We start from the raw sequence: 23,077 nt of genomic DNA, 5'->3' as shown, positions 1-23,077 counted from the left end.
CTAATGGGTCCATGATGTAGCAGAGCTGATACCCACATGATACAGCAAAGTTGAGGTAGTAGAGGCGAGTCAGCGAAGCCGCAGAGGCGAGTCAGCGAAGCCGCAGAGGCGAGTCAGCGAAGCCGCAGAGGCGAGTCAGCGAAGCCGCAGAGGCGAGTCAGCGAAGCCGCAGAGGCGAGTCAGCGAAGCCGCAGAGGCGAGTCAGCGAAGCCGCAGAGGCGAGTCGGGGGTGGGGGGCAGTCAGGGGATGCTGCAGGCCACAGGGGATGATGTCCGGGGGGAGGGGGAGATAGGGCGGCGGGTGATGATGTCCGGAAGGGGCGGCAGTCAAGGGATATCTGGAGGGGATTGGAGGACAGAATCAGGACGCTGTGGGCAGTGGAGGATGATATCTGGGGGGAAGTACAAGACGGGGATGCTGTGTATGACGGGGGATGATATCTGGGAGGGGCAGCAGTCAGGGGATGCGGCAAGCAGCGGGGATGATGTCTTGGAAGTGAGGGAGGGTGACGTTTCCTGCGGTGGCTAAGGAGACTGAGGGTGATGTGAGCTACAGGGTTACATTACAACTGGGTCCTGCTCATGTGTGTGCAGGCAGAGGGTGCACACTGTAACTGGAAGCAGGCACACTGATTGGTCAGGCGTCCTCACTCTCCCTCTGTGGACAGTGTTATAATCGCTAACCCGGCCCATTAAAGAGAGGACACGTGATCCCCGACATGGAGGCTGGGGGTCAGGAGTAATGCTTCTTTTTTGCATCCAATAGGGAGCGAGTCTGCAGAAAAAGCACCAAAACTGCTCAAAACACATAACAACTTGCTTTGACCAATATGGATGGGCTATAACCTGGTGTAAAAAAGATTTTAGGGGGGAAATACCCCTTTCAGGGGTATAACACACATTTTTGGAGTGTGACACATTAACACCAAAGTGGGTAACTATTTCAAGTGTAATTAATTATACAATATAATGTGGTCTGAATGTAACTTATAAGGGCCACATTAACATATCTATAGCTGTCCACAATTTCACTAGGAGATAGTTGATCTGTGCCATGAATACGGGCTGTATTTGGGGGTATTGAGGGACAATAAACTGAACTTCAGTGGTCAGTGCCAGGCAGCAGCTGCCAAGGTTAATAGAATAATGGGATGCATCAAAAGAGGCCAAGATGCTAAAGATGAGAACATAGTTTTGTCTCTTTATAGATCTACTGGTCAGACCACACATGGGTATCGGTATATAAGGAGGACATCGCTGAACTGGAGTGGGCTACAGTACCAAGACAGGTTATCAAGCTTGGGGCTATTTAGTTTAGGAAAAAAATGTCTTAGGGTTGATGTGATCACTGTTTCAGATTCTCTCTGGCCGTTTGCCAGTGATACTCACACCTAGATTTCCTTTCCCTTACATCTCTGGCCGGTCAAAGCATAGCTCCTCTGTGCCATGCCATTACATTGAACAGGATACAATGTGCTGGTGGATAATTTACACAGTTCAGCACTAAAGATGGCATGTGGGGGAAGACGAAGGGGTTAAATACCTTTGCAGATTCTGATACAGTGTTCCAGTTTCCCCCTCTCAAAGTAAACTTTCCACTTCCAATTCGAGCCAATATCTCCTCTGGAGTGTCTTCTGGGCCATTAGCAAATGGAGTGTATCTGAAGGGATAAAAAATTGGGGTATGCGGTAAATAAAAATAATTTTTACATTACTTAATATAAATGTGTGCATTTAGTGGCAGCAGCAACATGGCCCCTCTTCTGATGCCAATGGCTGCTGTGTCAGGAACTGCACGCTCTGGGGGTCCTACGGCTGTTACATATCGCTAGTGCTGCAGCAGAGTGAAGCAGAGCAAGCAGGGATAACTGTCTACAATGTCCCATGGCAGCTCTACTGACACAGGCAGCTTCCCCAAGTGTAGCATCTATTCTAATGCCATAATACATTAGCATAGACATTAAGGGAGACTCTCTACCACAAACGCTGTGTGCAGCAGTATTAGCGATAAGTAACTGTGCCAGCACCAGGGCTTCTGAATACCTGCTGTACCCCACACAGCCACTGGTGGCAGAAGATGGGCTGTGTCACCACTTTACGCTGCCTGCCAATGGAATGGAATCTAAAAAAAACATTAAAAAAAACAAGAAACCCTGATGATAACCATGTTGATAAGATAGACACTGCTGGGAAACAATCTGTACAAAACAGGAAGTCTCAGCTTAGTTCTAAGCCTAGTGGACAAAAATAAAACTAAAAGATTTCAGGATTATTCTATAATATACATAGTAGAACGGAAAAAAAAATCTTTAAAAACTTATGTTTAACATGAAAACTTTATGAAAACATGAAAAGTTTTCTGATGACTCATCACCTTTAAGGCCAGCATAGTACACACAAGTCTTTAGGTATCCTGCACTATAGTATGATGCTTCAAATTTATTAAGATGTGACAAATTTATTAAGAGGTGTGAATATCTGTGGCTGTCCGTGCCAGAGACTGAAATCTATGCTAGCCAACAGCTGGAATGGATTTCGGCTATAATTCCTACAAGCTTTCTGGTGAAAAATATGGTATATCGGCAGCAAGGCAGACACTTAATTTTTTGCACAAAACTGTGGCACTCACACAAAAATTTGCCACTTTTTTAAACCAATAAATCAGCATAGAGCATTAAAGGGTTACTCTGGCGAAAATCAACTGGTTTCAAAAAGTTATATAGATTTGTAACTTACTTCTATTTAAAAATCTCAAATTGTCCAGTACTTATCAGTTGCTGTATGTCCTGCAAAAAGTGGTGTATTCTTTTCAGTATGACACAGTGCTCTCTGCTGCCACCTCTGTCCATGTCAGGAACTGTCCAGAGCAGGAGAGGTTTTCTGGTTCAATGTTTTTATTAGTTTTTTTAAGAACAAATTACAATTTGCTACTACTCTGGACAGTTCCTGACATGGACAGAGGTGGCAGCAGAGAGCACGGTGTCATACTGAAAAGAATACACCACTTTCTGCAGGACATACAGCAGCTGAAAAGTTCTAAAAGACTTAAGAATTTTTAAATAGAAGTAAATTACAATGCTATATAACTTTCTGAAACCAGTTGATTTAAAAAGATTTTTTTTTTTTGCCAGAGTACCCCTTTAATATATGCTCTACCCTTCCCCCACAATGTATAGAGATGCAGACAGTGGTTTTCCCTAACCTGTGGCTCTAAAGTTGTTGCAAAACGCCAACTCCCATCATTCCCTGAATGCTGATAAAAGGAGTTTTAATTTGCAATGCTGGAGAGCCACAGGTTGGGGAACACTGGTCTGGAATATTGCTTCTAGTGACTGGGTGTTGTCTGCCACATCTGTAAATATTTGAATAAACACATTTTGCTTGAAGTCCAATTGTCTGGTCTGTCTTCTCTATACATCTATTCTTCTGCCGATATCTGTGACACAGTTGGGTAACTATAAGTAGGTGCGGAGAACCTCCCCTACATACCAGGAGAGCAGTACTTTGTATGTCCACAATGAGTGGGCAGGCCAGGAGCCACGCCACAAGTTAGTCTTCTGGTTTAAAATACAATGCATGTACCAGTCTTTGTTACTTACCCTGCCAGCATTGTGTAGAGGAGAATTCCTAGACTCCAGATGTCACATCCTTCATCATATCCTTGCTTCTTTAACACCTATAAAACAGTACAGCTCCATTGCACATCTGCAAAATCTCCATGCATGCCTCTTACACCCTGCTCTATTATTCCAGTATTTAAAGGGAAGCCAACAGCAAGTTAGAAGAATCTAACCTGCTCATATGTTCCCATAGGGTCGGGGACGATGAGAATAAAGGTAGTTTTCTTACCTTCACGCACTGTGGGAAGTACTACCACCAACAGCCCTGCCTGCCACCTCCTTATGAATACTAAGGTAGCGATCTGCAGTAATGTTGACGATATAGATTGCTGTAGTACCACCGCCAGTGCACCAAACCCCTTTATTTACATATTAACAACAGCGTAAGAACATTACCTTCATTCTCAGCGTCCTCTGCTCTATGGTAACATACCAGCAGGCTAGAATCTTCTAACCTGCTGGTAGTTTCCCTTTATGGGTCTTATTACCTCTGGGGCCACAAAATTGGCCGTGTAACATGGAGTCATTAGTAATCCATTTTCTGCACGCAGTTGTTTAGCAAATCCAAAATCACAAATCCTTATGGATTCTGGGTTTCCAGATTCATCAACATACAGAATATTGCTTGGTTTCAGATCTCTGTGAACAACCTACAATGCAAAAGAGATGTAAATTTCACATAAAACGAGTAAAACTCACAGAAGGTCTGTGGGGGACATTTATGAAGACCAGAGTACGTGTAAATTAGGCTCCGCCCCTAATTGCCCTGCCAGATTCACAAAGAGCACTAACACCTCTTAGTGAATGTAGCCTGACCTGCTCCTGCTGCAAGCATGCATAAATCATGGTAAATCAGGAGTGGGAAGAGGCCACACCTCCTCCTCACTTTGCCGCAACCCCCTGTGCTTGCCGATCGGTTGAGCGGGGGATACAGTAGAAATACGCCAAATCTGCACCTTCTCCCTGGCATACGCCCCTGGCCGCAACCTTCATAAATGTCCCCCAGTGTGTATCAGGCTGGAAATGCACATGGAAGTTCTTTGGAAATCTCCCACTGCAGTTTATGCCAAAACCAGAAGTGGATTCACATAGGATGGAAAATATAAAGGGAGGACTTGTACTTCTCTTTCCTGTTGGATCCACTTCTGGTTTTGGCATAAAAACTGCAGTGGGAAATTTAAAAAAACAAAACAAAAAAAACCCTGCTGTGTGTTTCCAGCCTTAGGGTGCGTTCACATGTACAGGATCCGCAGCAGATCTGCAACAGATCCGCAGAAGATTTGATGGTGCAGATTTGAAGCTAGTTCAGTTATTTAGATCAAATCTGCTGCGGATCCATGCCATCAAATCCGCTGCAATATATGAAAGATTTTGTGCACATGATTTTCTCACCCCTTGCGAGTGAAGATATTCCACTGTCTTGCAGATGGTCAGAAGGACAGCACAGGCTTCCCTTTCGGAGAAAAATTTCTGACGTAAAATTCTGTCCAGCAGTTCTCCCCCTCTCATAAGCTCGGTCACCAGGTGGACACTATTTCCCTCTTCATATACCTGTTTTGAGTTTTGCAGAGAAATTTTATGAGTACTTTCTTATGAAGACAGGACCAGTGCTTTATCTGCCATTTCCCTGCATCAGCCATGTAACTGAGCGGCGTCTAAATGGCATTAGTACTTACATCCTTTAGAGTAATTATGTTGGGATGTTGACCATATCTGCGTAAAATCTCAATTTCTTCCGATGGGTCCCTCTTGGTTTTATCTATTATCTGCAGTAAATAGAAGATGAGTCGGCACCGCATGGTTTAGAGGCACAGTCATAGAGTAAAATACGTAACAGGATAATTAGGACTAGTCAAAGCTTTCTAAACTGCTCTATTGAAGGGAAAGTTTGACATCAGTAAAAAGGGTCTGTTGAAGGGTGGACTCAGACTAGGTGTTTTTTTCCAGAAAAACTGATTTAAAAAAAAAAAAAAAAAAAAAAAAAAAAAAGGACATAACTGGTGCTTTTTTTTTTTTTTGTTTTTACGTATAAATTCTGCAGCCGGATGTCAGCTGAGAGTAAGAGTCACTGTCTGTAAACTGGCGGAATTAGTGAGCAGCAGGGGACTGGATTGCACATCTGCCTCTCTTTCCCCACGGCTATATCTCCTGATTGCAGCGGGTCTCGGCAATAAGGGCCCATTTACACAGAGAGATTATCTAACAGATTATCTGCCAAAGATTTGAAGCCAAAGCCAGGAACAGACTATAAACAGAGATCAAGTCATAAAGGAAAACCCGAGATTTCTCCTCTTTTTAAATCCATTCCTGGCTTTGGCTTCAAATCTTTGGCAGATAATCTGTCAGATAATCTGTGTAAATGGACCCTTAGACTCACTGCAATCAATCAGTTTTTATATCCCTAATGACGTGTGAAAAATTATTCTTTTTAATCACAGGTGCTCTTTAATAAGGAAAAATGAAAATACCTATATGATATTTTTTGGTTTAGCATTTTGTCAGGGCAGTTTGGCGTTTTTATGGTGGTTCACAATAATGCGGGCGCCTTTACAATAACCACTATGTACCACTGCTCAGAACTGTGCATCCCACCTTAACGCCTTACACTCTGTGGGCACGGTGCATTGCACCCGACCCATGGAAGATAAAACCTGCAGACTTCAGCCAGCTAAACCCACAACAAATATGGTACGTGTGAATGCACGCCCATATGAAAGAAACAGTTAAAACAGTTGGACAGCAATATTTACTACAAAGCATATATAGCGAGACACAGAAAAAGCAACTAGGAGGGAAACATTTTGGGACAAAAGCACTTCCAAAATGGCCCATAAATTTTCCAGGTTTTGCCTAAAATATGAATTAGGTCTATGCAGTAAAATGATTAATACAAAAAAAAAATATTTATATCTGCTTAACATTTCTTTACCTTCACAGCATATTCCATATTCGTTCCCTTGTGAACACAACGCTTGCATACAGAGTAAGAACCAGTGCCAATAGTCTCCCGTACCGTGTACACATCACTGAATACAGCATTTTTAGTGTATATCTATATAACATCAAGAAATCATGAAGAGAAATTGCATTAAGTAATGTAATATAATGCCAAGGATAAGAAACCACCAACTGTTATGGACAAGCATCACTGTCACCTTTGGTACAGAAAGTACTGGGGGGGTAGTCTCTTTTCCTTCCACATCGGTTAATGTAGGAGCCACAAAACTAAAGCCACGGAACAGCTGGTGAGCTCCTGCGCTGGGAGGAATGCCAGGGGAGTCTGTTTAACAAAAAAAAAATGTATTTATTTATAGTGCGACAATATGCAGAGACGCAGAACAGCCCCTCTCCCCATTGGGCCTCACAACCTAACATCCAGATTACCTTGTCAGTATGTTTTTGGAGTGTGGGAGGACATTGTGTAGGTTTCTACTATGTACTCCATACACAGAAAACATCATACACATTTCATACAGAGAGTCACATTTTAATCTAAGACTCTAGGCTGCAAGGCAACAATTCTGACCACTGAGCCACCGTGCCAAGGAAGCTTGTCATATCCCGTCTGTTGGTACTTTACACAGAAATCTATACAAGCTATACAGGCCACTTCTGTTGTCAGAAAATATGTTAGGACATCAGGGAAGGGCTGGAAAATGCAACTTTGGATAAACCATTACTATTTATGCGCAAAACCAGACGGATTTACTCCTGTTGCAATGCTTTACAGAAGCAGTAGGAAGCAATCATGCATGTCTCTACAGCATTAGGTTTAATTGCTTTTTTTGCCATCACATGCAAAAAACAGGTGGGGCGGGGGCTTGAGAATCACCTTTTGGAGTGCGTGACGTGAACTCTTTGTCAAAGTAATAGGTGTCATCTGGCTGTGTCACGGCTGGTTTAAAGGGTGGGCTGAGCTCTCGACGATACAGCTTCTGAGAGTAGAAAAAGAGAAGACGGTATTGAATTTATAAAGTTGTACATGAAAGTGCACAATTCTGTTGATAGTGGCAGGACTTGTTCACACTATTGCCTTGCGTTCTTAAAGGGAAATTAAGTCTATTCTTTCGGCGGACAGCGAAAATGGCCATAGAATGGAGTCTATGGAGCCGGCAGATATGCGCACCGCTGTGAACGGGTACGAGCGACGCAATCGGACGTAATTCATCTGCGCAGATTCCGTACTGTGAACCTACCCTAAGGCTGCATTTCCACATTCAGTGTTTTATACAGAACAGATGTGGAAGGCCTGTAATAGAGTTCCCCCCGCACAGCAGCATCTCTGATACGATGCTGGGAGTGAGGCAACTGTATGGACATGTAATGAAGCAGCCACACGGCTCTATCATTACAGTGCGGCACATATTCATAAAGTTCTTCAAATGAGACGTACCTCCGCACCTGCCCGAACTCGGCTCAATCAACTGGGGGCTGGTTGGTTGGTAGGTCCAATCACCTGGACACACTGGGACGGTGCTCTGCAAACTTGAAACAAGTCTCTGAATATAATATCAAAGGAGTAAAAATGTTGCGGCACACGTCCAATCTTTGCTCGTGATAATTTATTGTTCACATGCTCGTGGATACAAACAAGAACATAGGCTACGATCGCTCGCGCTCTCACCGCGCTTCCTCCTGGCCCATACGTCATTACTACACCCACCCCCTCTATATACGTGTGTGCAGTTAAAGAGACAGTACAGTTACAAATAACGACTATATGAAACACACCATAAATAGTGAAAATAAAAACAATGATAATGCAAACATTCGGATATAATAGAAATAAGCAATAACTTTAAATATCATATAATAAAGTACCATCATAGAGTCCATTTATAATATAGCTTGTAAATCTGTGCGGTCATTGAGACCTAACGGACCCAAAGCTCCTGTGCGTAGGATGAATTCCATTTCTTTTTTCAATAATAAGGCATGTTTATCACCACCTGTTTTCAAGTTATTGATACGTAACAGACCCATAAATTTCATGTTAGATACATCTCATTGTGAGCCTGTACACACGCATCCCTCAGGATGCGGGTGTGCAGGCTATCCGTCGGCACTTGCTATCCCTGGATCAATATGACACAGTTTACATTGATTTTTTGTGTGACATGTTGCGATTGGTGCTCACCCATAACTCGTTCCAGTTCGCTGACCGGTGGTACTGTCAGCGGGCTGGGACGGCGATGGGGACGCCGGTCGCACCTACTTTCGCAAATTTATTTTTGGCCGATCTTGAAAAAGATATTATTTTTTCTCCAAGTAACCGGTTTTCTGTACACATAAAACTTTTTCTGAGATTTATCGATGACATATTGATTGTGTGGTCAGGCAATAAATCTCAATTCTATGAATTTTTGGATTATATGAACCACAACAATGTGAACATGCATTTTACATCTTGCTTCGGGGGCCAGAGTCTGGATTTTCTAGATGTGCACCTAGAAGTATGTGATGGTACCTTATGTCTATCAGGTTTTCGCAAACCAACGGCCACTAACTCACTGTTGCGGTATGAGAGTTTTCATCCGCAGCATGTGAAGGAGGCCATACCGTACGGTCAGTTTGTTCGGCTACGCCGTATCAACAATTCAGATGAGGGGTTTGAAACCCAGGCTAATGAATTGAGAATACGTCTGACCAGTCGCGGTTATCCAGAAATAAATGTGAATAGGGCCTTAGAGCGAGCCAGAGGTCTTAAACGTAAGAATTTGATTTACTCGCGGAAAAATAACAAAGACTCACCCAATAGGATGTTTTTCAGTTTCAGACATAGCCCGATGAACAACATTATAAAAACAGCTATCCACAAGAACTGGCATGTACTTGGTGAGGACGAACTCCTAAAAGAAGTTATGGGTGAACGTCCTATAGTGGCTTTTAAAAGATGTACTAACCTTAGGGATAAATTGGTCCATGGTCGTATGGCAGCAGAGAGTAAATCTGGCAACTGGCTTAATCGTGACCTCCCAAAGGGTAACCACAAATGTGGTAGCTGCAGTTATTGCAGCTACATGAACAATACTCAATGGGTTAACTTGGGAGGCCACGATATTTTTATTAATGATTTTATCACTTGCAGAACATCTTATGTTGTGTACACGATTACCTGTAAATGTAAATTCTTCTATATAGGTAAAACAATAAGACCTTTGTTTAAACGTTTTTCAGAACATCTGCGCTCAATCAGAACAGGGAAGGGATGTCCCAAATTGATCCAACATTTTAGAGACAAACATCAGGGTGATGTATCTAACATGAAATTTATGGGTCTGTTACGTATCAATAACTTGAAAACAGGTGGTGATAAACATGCCTTATTATTGAAAAAAGAAATGGAATTCATCCTACGCACAGGAGCTTTGGGTCCGTTAGGTCTCAATGACCGCACAGATTTACAAGCTATATTATAAATGGACTCTATGATGGTACTTTATTATATGATATTTAAAGTTATTGCTTATTTCTATTATATCCGAATGTTTGCATTATCATTGTTTTTATTTTCACTATTTATGGTGTGTTTCATATAGTCGTTATTTGTAACTGTACTGTCTCTTTAACTGCACACACGTATATAGAGGGGGTGGGTGTAGTAATGACGTATGGGCCAGGAGGAAGCGCGGTGAGAGCGCGAGCGATCGTAGCCTATGTTCTTGTTTGTATCCACGAGCATGTGAACAATAAATTATCACGAGCAAAGATTGGACGTGTGCCGCAACATTTTTACTCCTTTGATATTATATTCATAAAGTTCCCCCGCTCCTAGCATCACATCGTGTGGGGTGGGGGGTGGTATTGGAGAACTAAGTGTGAATGCAGCCTTAGGCTAGGTTCACACCAGCGTTTTACCCTCCACCTCAGTTCCATGATGTATACAAGCAGATCAGTCAAACTGCCCATTCATTTTAATAGCTTTAAATTGTGCTCAGTTTGCATCAAATCCATCAGTGTTTAGTCAGTTCAGTTCAGTCAATGGACATAACATTGGTGCGTACTAGAGATGAGCGCATCTCAAGCATGCTCAAGTTGGATCGCTCAGCATCTGGATACTGGTGGCTGATTAAGTTGGCTACAGCCCTAAGGAGTCCTGGAAAACATGGATGCAGGCTAGGTTTTTATTTTATTTTAACATTACAGTCTATGATGGTGAATCTAGACTGACAGTCATGCCTCCACCATGTCTTCAAATCTTTGTTGTGCACAAATTTGAAATTTGGAAGCAGGTAGAGGGATAGGATGGGGAGCAAGGAGGCGTTTCTGCCCTCAGCACTTCAGGGCTTTAGGACCTTATGACCAGAGAATAAACACATTTTTAACTTTTATACAACATATGGAAGAGCATATATAAATATCTTTCAATACTGCTATTGCTTATTGGAAATACTCACATTCCAATCGATAGTGGAAAAAAATGGATGACGCTTAATCTCTTCTGCTCCATCAGTGGCAGAACCTATAAAAATTCCAGCATAAAAAGTATTACAGCTCAGGGTTTCTACAGACAAAAAAAAACGTACAATCAGCAAATCGACAGGCTGGGTTTACACTGCAGCCGTTTAATGTATCTGGCTACTTTCAACGTACACAAAAATTTGGTCAACCACATTTTTGTGTACACTTAAAAAATAAATAAATAAATTCGTTTTGTACCTTTTTTTTTTTTTTTTTTTAAATAATGGAAGTCAATAGAAAAACTAAACAATTGCATCCAGTTTTTCATCCTAAACAAAAATGGTCATTTCAATTTGTTCTGATTGAGAAGGAAAATCTTACCTAGTCTATTAATGGGATTTCTCTTAAAGAGAGCTCGTAACAAACCCTGAGCTTCATTGCTAAGGAACTGAGGCATTCCCAATTTGGCTCTAGAAAAACAGTAGAATGAGCGATTAATCCAGAGAAATACTGAGCACGGTTTATAGATTTACGCATTAAATATTAATGCACTTCAAGTATTTTTAATCATCATCAATAATTCATGTTATTTGTTTGGTACACCACCAATAAAACGAACACATCCAAGTTCCTTTATAGGGTAGCAGAAAGCAGACGGTAATTCTGTGTGAATGTTTTTGGCATGCAGGTCATTAAAACAAAAAGAGTTAGTAAAAATCCAATTTACACAAATTCGAAGCAAGCTAATTTTGCTATGAAATCTATGGCAAAATCTGAGGCATTTCCTGCAGATTCTCTCTACATTGGCTGAAAGGATTAGTAAACCCTTACATGTTACCACAGAGTTTTAAAATAGAATAAGAACTGAATGCAATTAAGCACTGTGACTGCCAGCCTGGTCAAGAGCAGTACAAGGGTGCGCTAGTAGGTTATAGCATTTAATTTAGCAACAGATATACATCATCCATTTCCATTACATGAGGAGTAGGTGGAATTATTTAATCCATCATCACTAAACACTTAACTTATAACATCACTTTCAGATTATAAATTGTGGTGACCATTCTGCATAGTCATGATGTCAATGTGTCAACTGCAGGGATAATGATGAGTGACATCACAAGAGTGGAGATTAAGTACATCAATAGGGGACAGGGATGACTATCAGCTACAGCAACAGGGGACAGGAATTACCATTAGGTACATTAAGCGGGGGGAGGGATGACTATTAGATATAGCCAACAGGGGTCTCGGGCAAAATTAGATACAGCAACAGGGGTCAGGGGCAACGATCAAGGAAGGGCTTCATTAGTGTGTTTGTGCTAACTGTAATGTATCAAGGCATCAGTACATCAGTAATGACAGGCCAATCCCAAAGTTCCCAGGCAGAGGAGAATGAGGATAGGTCCCTGGTCGGTTGCCGGGACCAGTCACCACTCAATGTATTGCATTCACATTTATGTACGTGGGGTTGTGCTAACGTGCAGCAACACCGCAAATACGTTAAAAGGGATAGAGAGCCGCAAGGCTTGAAATGCATAGCAACTTTTCACTATTAATATTGTAATGTTTTTAATGGAATACTAATTAAGAATTGTTAAAAAACCTTATTAAAACAAAGTCAGGTGCTGGAACTCTTTTGTTTTGCCTTTCTTTAATTAATAAATGCAGGTATAAGGGGATGGTAAAGACTTTAGTAAGACTTTTAGCTCTCAGAACTTTGACTATTTTTGTTTACTACATAACTGTTCTTCAACTCAAACCAGTAACTCACTTTAGGATTAGTGTCATTGTTTCTTTGCGGTCTTTTCCTTGAAAGGGTAAGGACCCAGTAAGCATCTCAAACTGAGGAAACAGAAAGGAAATAGGAGAATTTATCAAATAAATCCAAGTTTCAAATTCCATTCTTAGCCAGTATAACCCCATTATAGCCCAGATTCTAAGCAGATTCTAACTGACCAATACAAATTCTATTAATGATTTTTCAGTCACATTGTACAACACAGTTATTACTGTTAAATCATACCTGTCATTTAGAAAAACTTTTGACACATCACAGGGACATATCAAAGGACTAGTCCGACAGCATTTGATTGGAAGCAGACTTCAAATCTTTATCATGAATCCAAGCAAAGTTTTTTGAACCATTAGGATCCTTGTCAATCATGCTTGTCTCTGTTGTGTGCTTGGATTCACAATAAAGATTTGAAGTTGAAGACTTGTGCGAACTTCCTGTTTCAGCTTTGGGCTGTGCTCTAACTAAAGTCCCAGCATCCCTTTCCTCTATTGTCCCTGCCTCCGTCCCACCTTTCCTCCCTTGTCCCGGCCTCCGTCCAGCCCCTCCTCCCTTGTCCTAGTCTCAGTCATGCCCCTCCTTCCTTGTCCCGACCTCCGTCCAGCCCCTCCTCCCTTGTCTTGGCCTCCGTCCCTGCATCAAATGAGGGGGCGGTGCCTTCAGCTTATTGGAAGACTACGGTCCACAGAGGCATGGCCAGAAGAGGAGGGTGTTTCAAGCTAGAGATGAGAACACCCAGAGAAGGAACGACCAGGAAAATGTTAACTCAAGATGGCGGTGAAAAACAAAACGGCAGGTTGTGATGAATGGTTTTTGGCTGAACTGCAACACTTCTGGCGGCTGGAACAGGAGCCGAAAGTCATGTAAGCAGCATGAATCTGTAATAACTTCACTTTGCCAACTTATATAACTTGGGGTGGGGGTGTTCAGTTGGTTGAGCCAGCTTACCCCTTTAAGGTGCTGTTGGACCCTGTTGTTTGCATGAGGTCACAGGGACATGTAAAAAGATTTGACCTGTCTGGTTTAACCAATCAAAAGGGCAAGCGGGAGAAGCATGCAGCAGCATGCTTCACTTCCCTGCGGTCAATCATCTCTGTCCAGCAGCCCAAAAGACTTTTAATGGAGTAACTAGATGTAAATCAATGCAAACCAGGGAGAAAAATGCGCTATTGTGCATTTCGCTTGTCTAATTCTTCGAACTGTTGGAAGTCTTGGCAGTGAGATCCCGACCTATCAAAACCTTAACTTGTCCCTGTGAGACCTTAAAGGTTTTTTTATATGACAGTGTTCATTTATGGCTTAAATGAAAACATAGAACAAATTTCAGTTTAACTGCACCAACTAAACAATACACAACACAGACAAATACAATGCAGACACCTGCACTGGACAGCCATGACCTCAGATAGCTCAGAGTCTATGCAGGACAAAATAAAGGACCTAGAGAACTGTTCATGGCGTTCAAATATCCGTACTGTGGGTCTCCCGGAAAGAAAAGGGGAGAATGCAAATAAATTTAGTAAGGAATGGTTTAAGCATTAATTTTGTGAGTTTATACTATCATTAAAGCGACTCTGTACCCACAATCTGACCCCCCAAATCACTTGTACCTTCAGATAGCTGCTTTTTTTTATTGTCATAAAAAACAACTTTTAAACTTAGAAACTTAGCTTAGAATATCTGTGCCCTAACTTTGCACCACCCCTCCATCCCTCCTCCCCACACTCTACATCATTAGGAATGCCAGTGAAACATTTTCTCCATGCTGAACATTGCACAGGTACCTTAACGATCCAGCCCAAGTGCCGGGCTGACACAGGTGGGGAATAGGAGACAATCTGCCTGGAACATTCCTAATGATGAAGAGGGTAGGGGTTGTGCCAGCCTAATGCATACACAATCTAGGCCATGGCCGTTGGGCACGGGGCTGCAAGTTTAAAAGTTGTTTTTTAGGACAATAACTGCATCACCTGCCGAAGTGGTTTGGGGGGATCAGATTGTGGGTACAGAGTCGCTTTAAATTTGGCCAATTCCGGGGACCCCTCTGGCAACACTTTTGGTGCAGGTCTTATTATCCAGGGATCTAAGCAATCCTGGGATGGGAAAGAATAGAGAAAGATTTGACTTATAATTGAGTTAGAGTTAAACTCTTTTCAGATTTTTCAAGAGGCACTCTAAAGAAACGAGAGTCAAAGTGTATGCTCGAATATTAGTTTGAACATAAGAACTTTACACCTGCATATTCACACATCTAGTAATACTCAGTTGTTTACAGTCCAGTTTACCATAAGAACTCCATAGGACCACCAATCTGCACTGTGTGAATGGCCTTGACGGTTCACCACTTCAGGAGCCATATATTCTACTGTCCCACAGAATGAGTATGCCTTCTTCTCATGATCTATTGCTTCTTTACTAAGTCCAAAATCTGAGGAAACAAAGAAAGGTGCAACTATAGCAGACAAGCAAGATGTACAGGTGTGTGTCTGAGAATGTGTATGTGTGTATCTTACCAGTTAGTTTTATATGACCTTCTTCATCAAGCAAGATGCTGCAAAATTAAGATATAGAGTCATTAATATGACACAGTCAATATATAAGGGTAAACATTCCAAGCCCTCAAACAGTCCATGAGGTCCATAGTGTGCACATACCCTAAGTGCATTAAGACTGACCTGAACCAGAAGGGTCTCAAAATAGTCATTTTAACTGCATCTATCCTCCTTAAGAGGGACAAGGGCAAAACATTCCAATTATCTAATGAGGGTAGAATATCAGCAAATAGTCTGGGGACGTTATGGGAATATAGAGAAGAGTAAAAGTTGGTAATTTGTACTCCTAGGTATTTAAGGTAAGCATCCCTCCAGTTGTACTTATTATTTTTCGAGGAGGAAAGCAAAAGGTTCAGAATGTTGATAGGAAGGGCTTCTGTTTTGGATACAATTATTTTATATCCTGATAATCGTCCAAACTGGTTCATAAGAGCATGAAGGTTGACAAGTGAGATTTGTGGTTGAGTCAGTGTCAGCAAAACGTCGCCTGCGAACAACTAGAGTTTAAATTCCTTCCTGTGTATATCAGGGTTTTGTCATACGGGAGCCACTACTGGTTTGATACAAAGCACCACTGATTGGAAGTTATATGGACCACAGATGGCTGTAAGGAAGGCATCTCCCACTCCAAAGTCTCCTGGACCCTTAGGATAAAAAGCCATCCCAGGCGATCAAAGGCTCTCTCAGCATCAAGGCTTAAAGAGGTTGTCCGAGCAAAATCAAATTTTTCCCTATCCACAGGAATGCAGTAACCTCCTCTTTATTGACGGCATCTTAGCAACAAATTTGATGCACAAAAAAATGCACTAAGTCATAAATAAATGGATGAAAAAGTACTTGGGTACATACTTCTCAGGTTTTAGATCACGATAAATAATTCCAAGGCTGTGTAAATGATCCAAACCCAAAGCCAACTCAGCCAGGTAAAACTTTACATCCTCCTCAGTAAACATGACCTAAAAGAGAAAAGGAAATTCTTAAAAGGGATTTTCCGGCCAAAACAGACTGAAGAGCTATCCACAGTCACTGATCAGCGGGTGCCGACACCTAGCATCCAAACTACACAGTAAACGGGGCCAGAAAAAGTTTGTCTCCAATCACTGTGTAGTGTTGGTAACATTTAAGTGTAGCTCCACTCCTATTAACTTAAGTAGAAGCAGGTCACTATGGATAGCCCTATTGATAGCTCATCAGTCTATTTTGACCAAGAAAAGACTAAGAACATAGATGGTATATATTGAATTTCTTTCGTATTGAAGGTAATGGTCAGACTGATTGAACGCCCAATGGGCAGGAAATGCATAGGTCAGGACACCACAACTTTTTGCTTCTAGTTTTTAATATACGATTTAATAAAAAGGTTTTAAAATAGTGCTAGAGATCCCTTCCCACATCTATTAAGAGAACTGAGCATTGGGTTCAGGTAACAGCTCTGTGCACACTGACCTCCTTTGACAGACGAGTGAAGAGGTCTCCTCCACGTAAGAAATCCAAAATCAAGTAAAGCTTCCCTTCCGTCTGAAAAGCTGTAACCCAATGAGGTTAGTTTTAGTCATGGCGATGCAGTGCCAAAGCTATTAGTGGGTTGGAAATTATTTTAGTGTGTGTCCTTACCATAATGAAGCCTGACAACAAAGGGATGATTAACTTCAGCCAGAATATCCCGTTCCATTTTAGTTCTCACTCTGTCTCTCACTAAAAAAGGACAAAGAAAATAGTAAAAATTATTAATCCTCTGGGGAGGGGAGAGGAATTGGTGGTTTTTCCCTATCCTGTAGGATAACTCCTCAAGATGGGAATATCCCTTTAGGGTATAAACCCACACACCGTATATGCAGCGTATTTACTGCTGCGATACGCAGCAAACTCGCAGCAAAATCGCAGCAGATTAGATCTAAATAACTGAACACAGCATCAAATCTGTACCAACAAATCTGCTGCGTATTTGTTGCATATCTGCTGCATATACGGTGTGTGGGTTTATACCCTTAATGGGTACACTAGATGAAAGGAACTCACCTTTAAGCGTAGCTTTCTTGAGTACTTTCATTGCATACAGTTGATTGTTGTCAGGGGGGGTGATTTTCCGAACCAGAAATACCTGCAGAGTATAAAAGTATACAGAGTAAAGCTAAATGGAAACAGAAAAGTGAGTGAACAGATGAAAAAAGGGCTTATTTTGCAAAAGCAGATGGTAAATCGTGAGCAAGTTCATTATTTGGACGGTCGTAATCAATTATAGGCGTTACTCTATACAGTGTTTGCAATGCTGGCCAATTATACTGAAAATAAGCCTGTATTTTAAGTTATGTGTGAGCAGTTTTGACCCCTCCTTCCTTTCCAGTTCTGCTCACAGCACTAAATGAGTGAGGAGTAAAGCAGTTTACACATCTCAGTGGACAGTTTTTCTACTTGCATGACCAAGGACAAGTTTTAATTCTAATTGTACTGAATTATACCTGCCACCTAGATTAAAAAGTGGCTTGCCACTCCACAGTTTTAATTCAGCCCTAATATATGGCATCCTTGAACTTGAATTTTTGTGGCCTTGTCAAACAACGGACATTGTTTGTATTCACTGCAATGGAAAAGATTGAATGTAGAAAAAAAAAACCAGTCATTGTTTTAAACTAAAAGAATGGCCGTTTTACAAAAAAGTATGTTGTGTGAACATAGCTTTATGGTGCTTTACGTGAAACCAAACTGGATGCGACACCTAAAAATGGCTTTTTTCTTGTTGCTTCCTGGCTCCATCGGCAAAATAAACAGAAGCCACTTGAGACACTTCCTACAAGCAGTCAGACAAATCATTCACACATTTTGGGACAGAAGGGGTAGAACAACAGGCCTCTTGCCAGGGTGAAAACACCCTGCTCTGTACTCATAGGGCAATTACCAAAACAGCTGTCTTCTGCAGAGATTTCTGGCTTGGCATATAATCCCAGTCATGTTCTTACTCCAAACACAACCTCCTCAATTGTGACTGCTTGTTTACCTTTTGCCCATCCTACCCCCCTCGTTTTTCTTCTTACTTCGTTGTCTTACATATTTAACGTCTTTAGCCTACGTCTACTTGTTCATTGTTTGGGAAGGTAAATGGGATTTATGTATGAAGCGCTGTGTGAATTTTTTTGAAAGATTATTTTACCTGAAAAACTACCGAAACCTGTTTGAAGCAGTGTCCGGTTACTAACAGTCTTAAAAAATCTTGTAGAACAGAGTTTAGCACAATGTGGGTGGCGACACCATGGGAAGTTATGTGAAAACCCATGGGAAGGGGGTATTAGCAAGCCACTCACCGATCTACTGACTGATGTACAGCAGCAGAAAGGACTGGAAACAGTTTTGCTTTAAAGTGTAGCAGTCCTAATTTTTTTTTTTTTTTTATCAAAAGAGGTTGTGATTGCAAGCAGTTTTGTAATGAACTAATTTTATTTTATTTTTATTTTTTTTAAATGTCAAAGGTTATTGACCACAGCGGGTCTCACTTCTAAGACCCACTCAGAACAGGAAATATAGCCGTGGAGAGATCTCAGGAGCGCGATATCCACTCTCTGGCTGGCCACTCATTCCTTCAACATTTTCTCATAGACTTCTATTAAAAACATTGACGGAATGCACGGATGGCGGGGAAGTTAAAGTTTAAATCAATGTTATACATAAGTGCAAACTGCGCCACTTCACCCTGCCCACATCAGTACCGAAGACCCTGCCCCTCCGTGACGTCATCACAGTCTAGGTCCCGCCCCCCGACAGCTATTGGAATTGGCCAACCAAGAGGGGGTGGGGCCTAGATCTCTGGGCCGGCCCGGTCCCATGGCCACCAAGGAGGTGATGTCATGTCACAGAGGGGGCGGGCCCTATGACGTCAATGTGGGAGAGACAAAGGGACGCATCGGTCATGAAGCCCCATGCAGGTGGCACAATTCACCAACGATAAAAAGCGTTTTTCACTGGACCAAGCACCAAGAAATCTATAATAAAGTAAGGTATGAAAACTGCAGAATTCAGGTGTGTAGAGAAGTCCTCATACAGAAAGGTGGTGACAGTATCACTTTAAGTACTAACTTGAAAGAAGGGTATGTGAGTGTAATCCCCAGGATTACTTAATCAGACCACTGGAAATGATACTTTGGTTATAAAGCCTGTTTGATGATGGCTGGCATACCCAAATTTAAAGAGTCACTGTCGTTAAATTTTTTTTTGCAGAAATCAATAGTCCAGGCGATTTTAAGAAACTTTGTAATTGAATTAATTAGACAAATATGTTATTATCTGCAAGTAAAAAGCCTTTTCCCAGGTCCCCCCCTCCTTTCCTTTCTGTCATCCACTGCAAAGAATCAGGAAATCTCGACTGTTTTTTCATCAGTGGGATCCTGTCTGAGCTATGGAGAGGGGAGGGGAAGGAGCGAGATTAGCGGGCAGCTGAGAGCCGAGAACAAAGGATAACACAGCGGGGGAGCTATTCAGAGCCCTATTCAGAGGTCAGAGAGGTCAGTGGTGACTGCAGAGGAGAGAACCCGTGATGTGAATGTAAATTAACTCTTTGTTGTCCTGTTTTGCTGCCTTTACTTTCTCTCTCCATAGGAAAACCATGAAGACAGAGGGAGAGCTTTAAACTGCTTTTTCATGATAAAAATTCATTTTTCGGCTAATAAACCCAATTACAAAGTTTCTTAAAATCTCCTTTACTATTGATTTCTGCAATAAAAATTTTAAGGACAGTGACACTTTAATATTAAAGGCTTGGAGTTATAGTAACTAATTGCCTCAAATTCTTGTAGGATATCCAAAGAGGATTCAGGGGATAAAAAACACAAGATCACATCATCCGCAAACAATCTGATGCGGTGTTAAGTTTCGTCTATAGTAAACCCTTTGATTGTAGAAGCTTTCTGTATTTTTTGAACTGTCATCTAAGGACGTGCTACCTGTAGAGGGCGCCAGTGTCAGCAGGGGTGCTGGGGTAAGTAGATAACCATTTACCCCTGGGTTCATAGAGGTAGACTCAGAGGTGTGCTAAGCCAGGAGGTAATGGATGCTGTCCTGCAGGGTTTTGTAACGGGGCAACACTCCCACACTGCTTTTGTGCAGCAACATCAAGGATCTCAGCAGCCGGGTAAAACTCTGTTAACTTTTGCGGGCTCTTCTTTTTTTTTCTGCTCTTTGTTATGTCTGCAAGCTAAAGGCACTGTAAGGAACAGATGTGCCTGAAGGAATGGGTTGATCTGAGATGGTTTTTGGCCGTTACTAGCAGGAGAGCTCAGGTCTCATACGTCCTTCCTCATGTATAGCAGGACATGCTCCCTGCACTATTCTCTGGTTTTGAATATGACTATTATAGTTTGAGATGTTACTGGAACATACTTTCTGAACAGGGTTCAAAAGGACAAAAAAAAAAAAAAAAAAGAGAGGGTCTCAGCCTTAGAAGGTGCAAGACCGAATGTATTGCTTCGACTGGATTAAATGTATAGCAAACCCTCAACACATTCATATATGGGCTCTCCTCCTTTGGGTGTAAACGAGAATCTTTTCAACTTACAGCAAGTAGAGATTTTGAAAATAATGAGAAATTTAAATAAAACACAACACACTGCCCTTGTCTGACGCATCAGGGCACTGTCCTCAAGCCAGGGTGGTGGCGTCCACACACTATGCAGCATAGGAATACTGTAAGGTGACTGAATTGCTGGGTCACTAAGATGCACCCATCGTATTCCAGATCTCCTTAGGGTACTATTACACGGAATGATAATCGGCCGAATTGGCCCTATCCGACTGATTATCGTTCCGTGTAATAAACACAACGATCAGCCTATGATCGTTGTCATCGGCTGATCGTTGATATAGGTTTGGACCTATAATTGTCGGCCACCGACCGCGCACCGCTAAATACAGTTAGCCTATCCATGCAATACATTACCTATCCATGGTCCAGGGCTCCTCTTGCGGTCCACTTCTCCCCGGGTTCCGCGCGCTGCAGCTTCAGAGCGGCCTGTCTTAGGGGACAGGCCGCTCAGCCAATCACTGGCTGGGTCCGCCGTGGCCAGTGATTGGCTAGGTGGCCTGTCAGTTAAAACAGGCCGCTCTGAAGCTGCAGCGCGCCGGACCCAGGGAGAAGTGTACCGCAAGAGGAGCCCTGGACCATGGACATCGGTAACGATGCATGCAGTTAAACGATTATAGGGCCGTGTTAAAGGCCCAGTAACGTTTACAGTTATTATCGGGCCCCCATCAACCCGCGTAATAGCACCCTAATGGTGCCTTTACACAGAGAGATTTATCTAACAGATTTTGGAAGCCAAAGCCGGGAATGGATTTGAAAAGGAGGAGAAATCTCAATCTCTCCTTTATGACCCGTTCCCTGTTTACAGTCTGTTCCTGGCTTTGGCTTCAAAGATCTGTCAGATAAATCTGTCTGTGTAAATGCACCATTAGTCTGGTCTCCCTGAGCAGGTCTATAAAAGACTCCAGCTGCCTATAGGAGTTGCCTGTGATTTGGTCTGTTAGCTACACAAGCATTTGTATGCCGTCACCGGTTGTTCTACTGACCTCTGCCTGTACCTTGGATTTCCCCTTGTCTTTGTGATTTGGTTCTGACTACTCCTGCACTTTTTGAGCTCTGCTTAGAATTTGACTTTCTCTTTGCTTTGCGATCAGTCCGACATTCCTGTGTTCCCTATGGGAAGGGAAAGGTGGCGGCTTATCTCTCAAAGAACACTGGGGTTGTCATTTTTCTTTCTTCGTGATATTCATGAAATATAATTTGCTAAAACTAGTGCGATTTTTTTTTTTACTTCACCTAACTGAATCTAAGCAGTTTTTCGGTTATCTGTGCAGCTAAAAATTTTAAAGTTGCACAAAATTTTTGCACAACCACTTTTTGCACAATTGAAAAATTTCTGAAACAAATCTGTGTGTAAATTCACATTGAGTCTCTATTACAGCCAAGAGTTATAGGTTTCCATACTTTTGCAAGCTTCAGAGATGTAACCTCACAACCTCTACGCTGGCCCCACATCTGCATGGAGCTTGCTGCAGTGTAAATTATTAGACAACATAAAAGCTTTGGCAACTGCATCCAATAACAACCATGAAAATGTGACTACTCTATGAGCTGTCAAATCAGTTGCATCACTCACTGGCTTCAGCACTTTTATTTCGCTTCTTAACCACCTGAGACAGCTACAAATAGGCCACACTGGGCCGGGAAACCCTTAATCTGAGGATAGATACATTTAAAGAGCATGTGTCACCTACATTTTCTTTTACCGATTTACCCTTTGTGCATTCTGACATCTCTACACAGGTGTAAAGGGTAAATTTAGCGGTTTTTATACCTTATTTTATATCATACGTCATGGTGCTTTTTCAAGTAAAAAGTAATCTTTTATCAACTGCAGATTGTGTTAAGTTGGCGGGGCCTTGCGGCATTAGCGCCACTTAGCCCCGCCCACAACACCGCAGTTTTCCCCGTCCCCTTGCAGGCCATTGGAACAGGCTGGTCGACAATGGCCGGCAAGGGGGCGGGGCCAACTGTGCCGTTGTGGGCGGGGTTAAGTGGCGCTAAGGCCACGCCCACTTAATACAATCTGCAGTTGATAAAAGATGACTTTTTACTTGAACAAACACCATGACGTATGATATGGAATAAGGTAAGAAAAACGCTAAATTTACCCTTTACACCTGTGTAGAGATGTCAGAATGCA

General features: G+C 42.1%; 1 protein-coding gene across 4 annotated transcripts in view; it reads right to left on the bottom strand.

Annotated features, from left to right (window-relative positions):
• Positions 1 to 23,077, bottom strand: part of RPS6KA1 (ribosomal protein S6 kinase A1) — a 103,418-nt gene that overhangs the window by 4,145 nt on the left and 76,196 nt on the right. For all 4 annotated transcript variants that reach the window (XM_069971528.1, XM_069971529.1, XM_069971530.1 and 1 more), the window contains 17 exons: positions 17,388 to 17,469; positions 16,983 to 17,063; positions 16,815 to 16,894; positions 16,218 to 16,324; positions 15,330 to 15,367; positions 15,102 to 15,244; positions 12,796 to 12,866; positions 11,403 to 11,491; positions 11,018 to 11,082; positions 7,453 to 7,555; positions 6,776 to 6,900; positions 6,550 to 6,672; positions 5,297 to 5,386; positions 5,013 to 5,171; positions 4,109 to 4,270; positions 3,600 to 3,676; positions 1,544 to 1,661 (listed from right to left, as the gene is read on the bottom strand). In XM_069971528.1, the coding sequence (XP_069827629.1) occupies positions 1,544 to 1,661; positions 3,600 to 3,676; positions 4,109 to 4,270; positions 5,013 to 5,171; positions 5,297 to 5,386; positions 6,550 to 6,672; positions 6,776 to 6,900; positions 7,453 to 7,555; positions 11,018 to 11,082; positions 11,403 to 11,491; positions 12,796 to 12,866; positions 15,102 to 15,244; positions 15,330 to 15,367; positions 16,218 to 16,324; positions 16,815 to 16,894; positions 16,983 to 17,063; positions 17,388 to 17,469 (1,713 nt within the window). The remainder of the gene's footprint in view (positions 1 to 1,543; positions 1,662 to 3,599; positions 3,677 to 4,108; positions 4,271 to 5,012; positions 5,172 to 5,296; positions 5,387 to 6,549; positions 6,673 to 6,775; positions 6,901 to 7,452; positions 7,556 to 11,017; positions 11,083 to 11,402; positions 11,492 to 12,795; positions 12,867 to 15,101; positions 15,245 to 15,329; positions 15,368 to 16,217; positions 16,325 to 16,814; positions 16,895 to 16,982; positions 17,064 to 17,387; positions 17,470 to 23,077) is intronic.

This window comes from Dendropsophus ebraccatus, chromosome 5, assembly GCF_027789765.1.
Source record: "Dendropsophus ebraccatus isolate aDenEbr1 chromosome 5, aDenEbr1.pat, whole genome shotgun sequence".
Classification (NCBI taxonomy): Eukaryota; Metazoa; Chordata; class Amphibia; order Anura; family Hylidae; genus Dendropsophus; species Dendropsophus ebraccatus.
Note: the sequence above shows the minus strand (reverse complement) of the source record. Positions and strands in the feature narration are given on the sequence as shown.